This window comes from Pteropus alecto, unplaced genomic scaffold, assembly GCF_000325575.1.
Source record: "Pteropus alecto unplaced genomic scaffold, ASM32557v1 scaffold157, whole genome shotgun sequence".
In the NCBI taxonomy this organism is placed as follows: domain Eukaryota; kingdom Metazoa; phylum Chordata; class Mammalia; order Chiroptera; family Pteropodidae; genus Pteropus; species Pteropus alecto.
Genome location: NW_006440626.1, coordinates 1,383,682 through 1,394,675, shown reverse-complemented (window position 1 = coordinate 1,394,675; position 10,994 = coordinate 1,383,682). Strand labels below are relative to the sequence as shown.

Genomic DNA, 10,994 nt, shown 5'->3' with positions numbered 1-10,994 from the left:
GAGAGAGAGAGAGAGAGAGGGCGGGCACGGCTGCCAGTCAAGCAGGAGAGGAAGTGGGCTAGGGAAACAGGAAGGAGGCTGGGCTGGGCCTGAATCCCCCGTCCCAGGCTCGGGGTGAGCCTTGCCCCTTCCCACAATGCCTTCCCACAATCCTTCCCACAGTGAGGACATGTGCTCTCTGTAGATGCGGGCCCCTCCCATGCCGGCATCGGCTGTGAGACTCCCAAACCACCCCAAGAGAAAGCCCCATTGCAGAGAGCCTCATTCAGAATTGGGGGCCAAGCCACCCTCTGAGAGTCAAGCCTGTGTGGAGAGGGGTACAAGTCCCAGTGACAGCAGCACGTCAGCTCCGGGCGGCTCAGTCAAAGGCTGGCAGTGCCGCTCTCAGCCTCCCTGGCTCAAGCTCCAAGGCCCAGAGGGGTCTTCCCCCTGCCCCGCGGGAGCTCAGGGCCCATGGGCTCCCCCAAACCAGCCCCCACATAGCTCTCCCAGCCCCCCTGAGGTTTCCTTCTTGAACGCAGGGTTCCCTGGATCCCAGGAGCTCCGAGGAGGGGCCGCCCCCTTCCTTCGTCCTAACCGTGGGGGTTGGGGGGCGGGAGGCTTTTGGCGCTGAATGACAGCACTGAGCTGGCCTCTCTGTGCCTGGCCGAGCAGACCCCCTGCCCCTGCCAGCCCGTGCTGGGCTGCGCCCTCAGCCACGTGCCTGCCCCCACCGGGCGTCCCACGGGGACTGGCTCCAGGCCGCCCCCTCTTCGGGGACGCCGACCCCTTGCCTGGGCAGGACAGTGACTTGTTCACACAGAGCCAGCTCCCACCCTCTCTTGCGCCTCCTGACGCAGAGCGAGGTTGGGGCCGCTCAGACCGTGACGCCCTCTGTCCCGCATCCCCCAGGGCTGGCGAGGCAGAGATGGAGCCGGAGTCCCTCTACAACCTGCTGCAGCTCCCTAAGGAGGCGAGCCTGCCCGTGCTAGAGGAGCTGCCACAAGGTGCTGGGCCACACGGGGCTGGGGGCCGGGCAGAGGGGGCGTCGCCACACCGAACGGCCGGGCCCGGGCACTGCATTGCTTTCCAAGTTGTCAGCCGAATACTTGTCTGTTCAGCCCCTGCCTACACCTTCTGTCTTACACTCGACAGCCCCTCCCCGCTTCTGGAAACTTCCGCAGTTATCCCCATGCCCCTCACAACCGCACGCCCCCAGGTTCGTGATGACGCTGTGCTAAGCCCTTCTTACCAGCAGCATCTCATTTCCTGCTCTGAGGCTAGGTGCTATGACCTCCTGTTTACAGACGAGGGAACCGAGCACTGAGAGTAACAGAGAATAACAGGTAGCTCCGTCGGTAAGCGGTCGAGCAGGGATGCTGAGCCCGAGGAGGGTGGCTCCAGGATGCAGACTCCACGCCCGCCGTGCCGTCCTGGGGGACCCCTGCACACATCCGACATTGGGCTGGGTGTCAGATCCGCTCCCTTCACACGGCGGGCGAGAGGGGAGAGACTTGTTAGTCAGCGGGCGTGGGTGCCGCGTTCAGCAAATCTCTGTTCTCTGAGCTCTGGAGTTTGTGGCCTCGGCCCCCGAAATCTCCCTCCCAGGAGATAGTTCGAAAGGATGGTAGCAGGTGCCCAAAGCTGTCACCGCCCCGTTATAGAAAACAGACAACAAACCAGGATTCAACCCAAATGTCCTCCTTGGCAAGGGCGTTAAGTGAACTCACCAGAATTTACATAACCTTTAAACATAAGTACGATGATGGAGAAAAAGCGTGAAGTGATTTAAGCAAAAGAGCAGAGTGCGACCTTTCCGAGATGCTGTGAATGCAGCCTTTTGAAACAGGCGTGGACCAGAGTCCCCTGGAGCGGCAAGTGGACCCAGGGGTTTGGGTGGCCGTGGTCCAGAGTCACGAGCCTGACTCCGTTAACCGTCCGGGGCTCTCTGTTTACAGCTGGTTTTGGACGAGAAAGCATCACGAGGAAAGTTGCCGTGAGGGTCTCGGGCTTAGTTATTAGAAACAATACTTAATGTTGTTTTAGTTGATTTGGAGATACTTGAAGCTCTGGCAAGCAGAGTTGGGACATGGGGTGATCGAGTGGCAAAAAATCTGGCCAATAAGGGATGGGGGTTGTTTCACCACAGCCATCCATTCGTTTGCCCTCACCCGCTCCGTGAGCGTTTGTCCAGAGCCCGCCAGGCGCCCGGCACGATAGACGTCCCTCCTTCTCGTCAGAAGATACGGGCTGGGTGGTATTCGAAGGTTTTCAGAACGTCCAAGAAAAGTCCCCAGCTGAGTCACGTGAAGACAGAGACGATGCATTTTGTGAACCTGGGCAAGGCGATCCCCACATGGTGATCCCCACTCCATTGGCACTAGATGATCTCACAGGACCCTGTCACCCTGACATTTTGTGGGTTCTGTGAGTCTAAAACGTGGGGAAGCTGCTGACCAGGGTCCTGGGGCTCAGAGAGCGAGCTCAGAGGCCTCAGTGGGCCGCCCATGCCAGGGAGCCAGACAGACGTGGGTGAATCCGCCTCGGCCCCTTGGAGCTCGTCTGAGCGGTGGCTTCTTATGTAAGTGGGCAGAGTTGCCGGATCAAACAGGACACCTAGTTACACGCGAATTTCAGATAGACAAGAAGTAGCTTTTAAATATATTCCCCAAGTGTAAATGTGGCAGAGTCTGAGGATGAGCTGGCGTTCATGAGGGAAGTTTTGGGAAGGGCATTTGGGGTGCAGGGAAAACAGCCCAGGCAGAGGTGTGGAGGGCCAGGCTTGGCCGGGAACCAAGTCACTTTGCTGTTTGGTGCTTAGGATGTGTGCGTACACGTGTGTATGTGTGTGTCTATGATTATGTGTGTCTGTGTGAGTACACTTGTGTGCGTTGTGTGTGTGCATATGTGTGCATGCATGTGTCGGTATGTTTGTGATTGTGGTGTCTGTATGCATGTGTCTGTGCATCTGTGGGTAGGTGTGTCTGTGTATGTATCTGTGTGCATGTGCCTATGTGTGTGTGCAGCTGTGTGCCTGCGTGAGTGAGCACATTTGTATGCATTGTGTATGCACGTGTGTGGATGTGTGGATGTGTGTGTGGGCAACCGTGTGTAGCTGTGCGTCTGCGTGTGTGAGCACATCTGTGTGTGTGAAGCAGCAGGGTGTGTCTGTGTATGTATCTGTGTGCATGTGCCTATGGACCTATGTGTGTGTGCAGCTGTGTGCCTGCGTGAGTGAGCACATCTGTGTGTGTGAAGCAGCAGGACCACACTTCCCATGTGGTCATGGTGCCAGCTCTGAGGGTGACCTGCAAGGAGAGAGCTGCCAGGGCCTTGCAGGTCCCCCCCACACATCATGCTCACCTCTGCTTCCAGGAGAAAAGAAGAAATACATACTCCCCACCTCCCGGAAAGACCCCAGATTTGAAGAGTTGCAGAAGGTACGCAGCCTCCCTAGCCCTGACTTTCTGGGGATGGCTGTGGTCATGGTGCCAGCTCTGAGGGTGACCTGCAAGGAGAGAGCTGCCAGGGCCTTGCAGGTCCCCCCCACACATCATGCTCACCTCTGCTTCCAGGAGAAAAGAAGAAATACATACTCCCCACCTCCCGGAAAGACCCCAGATTTGAAGAGTTGCAGAAGGTACGCAGCCTCCCTAGCCCTGACTTTCTGGAGGCAGCTTGTTGTCCTCTTGGGGATGGGGGGCCGCCCTGCCCTCCCTGACCTCAGGCTGGTGGGTGGTGACTCTGCAGGTCCCTGGGACATCAGTCGAATGGCTACATGAAGGGACATTTCTTGAGCACCGACTGTATACATTTATAGACACAATCCCAGCAAGCCTCACAGGATTGAGAGGGATCTGTTGTCACCTGCATCCCAGGGAGGGGACAACAATGCTCACAGAGGTGACCTGACCTGCGGGGGGCACACAGCTGCCCAGAGACAGAGCTGGGGATCGATCCAGGCTGTGGGCCCCAAAGCTTGTGCCCCTTCACTCACTCGGCTGCCCACGGCAATGGACAGCTGGCGAAGTGGGCAGGAACAGGCGTGTCACCCAGTTCTCGGTTCTCACTTTGGCTGCGGGACCAGCTGGGCACAGGCTCGGGGTCTCTGTCTTCTCCGCCCTGTTTCTCTAGTCTCCATGTGGCCTTTCTGTTGCCTCCTCCAGGGAGGCCTCTTGACCTGCTCCACCTTCCACCCCCGGGGCTTTCTGGCCCGTTTTCCAGCCCTTCCTTCCTTTCTCCCGTTCCCTGACTCCTTCCATTCACCCTTCCCACTGTCGGGCACTGGGACACAGAGTAGACCCAGCATGGTCCCTTCGGGAAAACCTGGCAGGTGCTGACATGTCATCTTAGACTGGGTTCCTCCAAAAACGGATCCCAAGATAAGGGTGTGGGTACAAGTGGTTGAGTTGGGGGGTGGTTGAGTCAGGGGGTGGTTGAGTTGGGAGGTGGCTGAGTCGGGGGGTGGTTGAGTCGGAGGTGGTTGAGTTGGGGGGTGGTTGAGTTGGGAGGTGGCTGAGTCAGGGGGTGGTCGAGTTGGGGGGTGGTTGAGTCGGGGGGTGGCAATCACAGGAGACAAGGAAAGGAAGTAGGAAAGTAAGATGGGAGGAAAGAAGTCCCCCAGGGTGAATGATGGGACAGGTGACAGCTGTGGGAGCTCTGGTCTGTGGGGTGCCTGTGGGAGCCAGTGTGGACAGCACCTCGGAGAGTTTCTACCCAGGAGTGGAGGGCCTGAGTAATTGTACCCCAACTTCTGGTTAGCTCGGGCTGCTCCCTTAAAGGGCTGGGGCATTATTTCTCTGCCGCTTCTGGCCCTGGAGGAGAAGCAGGGTGGGCTGGCCTCCAGGGACGCCCCGGAGGGGAGCAGCCAGTGTGCTGGGACAGACCACCAGCAGCCTTCCTGTTACTACTACCGTACACAGGACAAACAACAGCCCGGGTCTGTGTCAGAGAGAAGCAGAAGGTCTTCCGGAGGCTAGAGCAGGCCCCTAACTCAGCCCGAGAGATCAGGGAGGGCTTCCCGGAGGAGGTGACTTTTGACCTGGCCTTGAAGGATGGATGGGAGTTGGCAGGTGGGAGGAGAGCATTCCAGGATGAGGGGAGTGCTGAGCCAGGTGAGGGGCCAGGTGGAAAGGGGCCCCCAGATGAGCGGTCCCCTGGGGGCTGCAGGTGCTGATGGAGTGGATCAATGCGAAGCTCCAAGCCGAGCACATCGTGGTCCGCAGCCTGGAGGAGGACGTGTTTGACGGGCTCATCCTGCACCACCTTTTCCGTAAGCTGCTGCCCCACCCCCTGCTGCTGCGGGTCCCTGCCGGGTGCCTCACCTCATCTTCCCACACCTGGCTGAGCTTAGCGCACGACTTTCTCTGCTAAGCCCCGGCCCCTCCCACCCCACGCTGCTCCTCGAACACTGCGGAGGGCCCGCTGTCTCTAGCTGCTGGAGACAACAAAGTAACCCGCATCCCTGCCCCAGCCTGCCCCGGGCTGCAGGATGGCGAGATGACCCAGCAGCTAGAGGCTGGGTGCTCCGGTCCCAGTATGGAAGCCCCTCAGGGCTGCCTCCTGGCCCTGAGGCCTTCTCCCTGCCCCCACCCTTGGCTGCTGCGCCGGGGGTGGGTCTAGTTATGGGTCTAATTGTCTGCCTTCTGTGAGGTCTTGGAGGGCAGGGGTGGGTCTGATTCTTGTGGCGCCAGCCTGGGGCCTGGCTCCGCACCGTTCCGGGTCCTACAAAGGGCTACAGAAACACCCACCTGCCAGGGTGGATGCTTCCTGAGCATTTACCATGGGCAGGTGTGGTCAACACCCAGGACAGCTCTGAGGTGTTACTATCCCCATTTTACGGATGAGGAAACTGAGGCTCTGAGAGGCCTGGTCACTTGTCCGAGGCCTCACAGTGAAGAAAGCAAGGGAGTCAGGCTTTAACTGCTGGTCCACACCGCCCTGCGGAAAGGAAGTGCACACAGCTGAGCGGAAGGCTGAGGGGGTGGGCACAGGGGGTGGTCGAGGTGCGGCAGGCTGGCGGAGGGCAGCGCAGCGGGCCCGGGCTCGCTCAGGTCCCACGGCCTGCATATCCCGTGCACGGAGGGGCAGTGTCCTTACCTCCTGGAGGCAGTGCCTATGGGTCCCCCTGCAACGGCCCAAACTGTCCTCACCCCGCACCCTCCCTCTCTTTCCCCTGCCTCTGCCACCCTCAGAGAAGCTGGCGGGGATCAGGCTGGAAGTGGAGGACATCGCCTTGACCGCCGTGAGCCAGAGGCGCAAGCTCGAGGTGGTCCTGGAGGCTGCCAACCGCAGTCTGCCGGCAGAGGAGCCGCAGGTCAAGTGGAGTGTGGACGGTACGTGGGGCCTCGGCCCGGGCCAGCGTCCAGGCCAGGGCTGGCGGAGCCTGGGTCCTTCTGCTCCAGGGGCGGTGGCTCAGCCGCGTCAGGTGTGGGCACAACCTCGGCGCTTGGACCGAGGCCGAAGCCTCAGGCAGACGCCACGTGGGCCCTCAGTCGAGCAGCCCAAGGCACTTCTGTTTCCCGAGGTTGTCACCCCTGCAAAGCCGAGAACCGTGGCCTTAGGACCCAGCGGCTGTGGGCTGAGTTCCAAATCCTCGACGAGCCCATCTCCCCGTTGGAGGGGCGCGCACAGTCCTGTTTTATTAATTTGTTGAAATTATGTCTGCGGTGCCTGCTTGTCGGAAATGAGAGTGTGCAAAGCACCTAAACCTCCCCACCCCAGCCCTTAACAGTTGGGCGCGAACGTCCCGCCCTTCCAAGCTCTACATTCTCCCCATCTTCCACTCGGGAGAACCGATGCGTATAATGTCGACCCTGAATTAAGTCACATTCAGCTTAAACCTAACGATCGGTCTACCGCCCAGTGTCCTACTGCGAGAAGGGCGTGCATTTGTTTCCGATGGTAAACAGCGCTTCGGTGACCCATCTCTGTGTCTCGTCCCCATCGGCACGGTGGGCTGTGTCCTGGGCTGGATTTGCAGAGGCGGGGTGACGGGGCAAAGCGTGACTGTTTTTCAGTCTGGACGTAAACCTCCAGGCCTCCGCTTTCCAGAGGCTGGACACAGATCTCCTCGGTCTTCAGAGGGTGCTCGTGACCTCAGGAGACCCCCCCGTGGCCCCAGGTTTGGGCGGTCACTGTGGCTCTGATCTCATAGCCCTCTCCCCTCCCAGCCATCTTCGGCAAGGACCTGCTGGCCACCTTGCATCTCCTCGTGGCCCTGGCCGAGCGCTTCCAGCCGGACCTGGCCCTCCCGAGCAATGTCCAGGTGGAGGTGATCACCATGGAGGTAAGGGCTGGACACGGGGGTCTCCTCACGCAGCGTGAGCATCTCGGGTCCACGGTGCCGTGCCCTGGACTGAGGGATGTTTTACGGGACGGGGCTGAACCACACGAGAAGCATCACACCCCACCAGGACAGGAGTGGGTGCTGGTCTGGAGCTGTGAGTGGGAGATGCTAAGAATCCCGGGGGACTGGCAGGGACCCAGAGGGGCCACGAGGAAGTCGGCGGGCTGACCAGTCCCACTTACCCCAACAGATGGCATCCGCCCGGGGATGTTAGGAAGGTCTTGGCTGATGGCAGCCAGGTCATGTGGGCCATACACGGCCATCTGTTCATGGCCTGTCGGGAGCCTTCACACCACTGAGCCACAGCCACTGTCCTCGTCACTGTGGCACCCTCTCGCATTCACCCGCCGATGGCTGTGACCGCGGTTCCGGGGCTTCTCTACCCCATGCGGCCCTCTCTAGTTCCTGCACGACTCGTGCTGTGGCGCATGGCCCAGGAGTCCACGGCTTCTGTCTCAGACACACTCGGAGCACCACAGATAGGGCCCCTGACCTGCTTCCCGTTACACACCAGGCTCTGGGTACCCCGTAAGCAGCGGAGCATCCAGTTCTGGGGTTTACCCTGACTCGATCCAACAGAATAAGCCAAGTCTGGCCAAACTCAGGTGAATTCATTCTTACTTTCTTTCAAAACCATTGATTAAAATTCTCCATTGAGCAGTTTTGTGGCTTTGTTTATCCTTCTTATGTAAATCAGAGGCGACTCCATTTCTTCACTCATTCATTTATCCATCCATCCATCCATCCATCCATCCACCCATCCATCCATCCATCCATCCATCTATCCATCCATCCATCCATCCATCCATCCACCCATCCATCCATCCATCCATCCATCTATCCATCCATCCATCCATCCATCCATCCACCCATCCATCCATCCATCCATCCATCTATCCATCCATCCATCCATCCATCCATCCACCCATCCATCCATCCATCCATCCATCTATCCATCCATCCATCCATCCATCCATCCACCCATCCATCCATCCATCCATCCATCTATCCATCCATCCATCCATCCATCCATCCACCCATCCATCCATCCATCCATCCATCTATCCATCCATCCATCCATCCATCCATCCACCCATCCATCCATCCATCCATCCATCTATCCATCCATCCATCCATCCATCCATCCACCCATCCATCCATCCATCCATCCATCTATCCATCCATCCATCCATCCATCCATCCACCCATCCATCCATCCATCCATCCATCTATCCATCCATCCATCCATCCATCCATCCACCCATCCATCCATCCATCCATCCATCTATCCATCCATCCATCCATCCATCCATCCACCCATCCATCCATCCATCCATCCATCTATCCATCCATCCATCCATCCATCCATCCACCCATCCATCCATCCATCCATCCATCTATCCATCCATCCATCCATCCATCCATCCACCCATCCATCCATCCATCCATCCATCTATCCATCCATCCATCCATCCATCCATCCACCCATCCATCCATCCATCCATCCATCTATCCATCCATCCATCCATCCATCCATCCACCCATCCATCCATCCATCCATCCATCTATCCATCCATCCATCCATCCATCCATCCACCCATCCATCCATCCATCCATCCATCTATCCATCCATCCATCCATCCATCCATCCACCCATCCATCCATCCATCCATCCATCTATCCATCCATCCATCCATCCATCCATCCACCCATCCATCCATCCATCCATCCATCTATCCATCCATCCATCCATCCATCCATCCACCCATCCATCCATCCATCCATCCATCTATCCATCCATCCATCCATCCATCCATCCACCCATCCATCCATCCATCCATCCATCTATCCATCCATCCATCCATCCATCCATCCACCCATCCATCCATCCATCCATCCATCTATCCATCCATCCATCCATCCATCCATCCACCCATCCATCCATCCATCCATCCATCTATCCATCCATCCATCCATCCATCCATCCACCCATCCATCCATCCATCCATCCATCTATCCATCCATCCATCCATCCATCCATCCACCCATCCATCCATCCATCCATCCATCTATCCATCCATCCATCCATCCATCCATCCACCCATCCATCCATCCATCCATCCATCTATCCATCCATCCATCCATCCATCCATCCATCCATCCATCCATCCATCCATCCATCCATCCAACGATCCATCCATCCAACGATCCATCCATCCACGTATTCCATTCACCTGTTATTCAGAGACACATGTTCACTGACTCCTGTGATCCAGGCGCTGCGTGACACCTGGGGATCCTTGGGGAACGAGGTAGACATGGTCCCCACCCTGTGGGACTCGAGGCTCATGGGAAGAAGGACAATTAGCTGAACCAGGGTGATGAGACTGCCCAGGAAGCCGCTCTGAGGGGGGATGAGGCTGAGAAAACTGGGTCCCTCGGGGCTGCTTTGGCCACTACGGACTCGGAGCAGCAGCCTGGGTCCCCGAGTTTTCAGGGATTACTCACTTCCTCCCCATTTTTTCTTCCTTAGAGCACCAAGAATGGCCTGAAGTCTGAGAAGTCGATGGAACAGCTCACTGCATGCAGGTGAGGGAGGGAGCAGGGTGCTTGGCGCGTGCCTGGCTCCGGTTTCTTGGGAATTGGAGGTGACCTCTGCCGGCTCACTTCACCCTCTGCACAACCCAGCAAAACTGGCAGAGATGGGGTCAGAAGGGGCTCTGGCCCTTGGTCACGAGGTCACGCCGTAGCCATGGGGGACCAGCAAGACCCTGACGCCATGCTGCTTGCCTATGGCCTGGCACCTGGGCCCTCTTGGGGACCCTTATCTTGTTCACAGCAGGGACGCGCTGCCGCTGAGTCACCCTGACAGCTGGACAGCAGAGCCCTGTGGGAGGCGAGGGCACCAAACGCTCACTCATACCACCAACATTTATCGAGCACCTACTGTATGCAGTCAGAGAGCTCTGTCCTTGAGTGTCCAGGTCAGCCAGCTCCTGGCCTTCTATCTGGGCAAGCGGGACACCCAGAGAAGCTCTGCCTTTCTGGAGGTCAAGGCCACCGGTGGCCCTGGCCAGGCCTTTGTGGGTTGGCCTGGGAGTGGGCTCCTTGCAGGAGAGGTGTGGTCTGTCCGTTCCTGGCGTTTGCTGAAGGCCTGCTCTCCGCAGGGAGGTTTGGGCTCCTTTGGCTTAGGTACCCCTCGCGAAGCCCAGAGAGGTGAGTTCAGGTCTCACGGGCTTGGCCGTCAGCTCCACGGGGCTTCCGGCCTGTCCATGTGAGCTGTGTCCCTTTGGAAAAGTCCCCTCCCCTTCCCCTCTTTGCTCCTCTGAAAAACGGGGACCATTCCTACTTTGGGGGACTGCTGTGAGGGTTACAGATAGTGTTCGTGAGGGGACCTCTTCCCGCTGGTACACCCCCAGCCTTGAGGTTTTTCTAACTGGGGAGTGGGGGTGGGGCTCAAACCACCTGAAGTTGATGACAAGGAGTGGCCGTGTCCCAGGCATGTTAGCCGGGTGTGGCAGAGGGCAGGAAGAGGCAGACCCTTGCTGGTCCCTCATGCCGGTGGGTCCTGTGCGCAGATTGGCCCAATTAACCTTCCCAAGGACACCCTGGGGGAAGCCTTGTTCCCCTCTGACTCGACGAGGTGCTGGGACCTCGGTGTCAACCA

At 58.2% G+C, this 10,994-nt stretch overlaps 1 protein-coding gene across 1 annotated transcript in view; it reads left to right on the top strand.

The window, feature by feature from the left end:
- The window catches only part of PARVG (parvin gamma), a 25,121-nt gene that overhangs the window by 967 nt on the left and 13,160 nt on the right, over positions 1–10,994 (top strand). Inside the window, exons 2-7 of the mRNA XM_006917336.1 lie at positions 892–986; positions 3,355–3,419; positions 5,149–5,251; positions 6,174–6,314; positions 7,152–7,267; positions 9,861–9,916. Of these exons, the coding sequence (XP_006917398.1) occupies positions 908–986; positions 3,355–3,419; positions 5,149–5,251; positions 6,174–6,314; positions 7,152–7,267; positions 9,861–9,916 (560 nt within the window). The 5' untranslated portion in view covers positions 892–907. The remainder of the gene's footprint in view (positions 1–891; positions 987–3,354; positions 3,420–5,148; positions 5,252–6,173; positions 6,315–7,151; positions 7,268–9,860; positions 9,917–10,994) is intronic.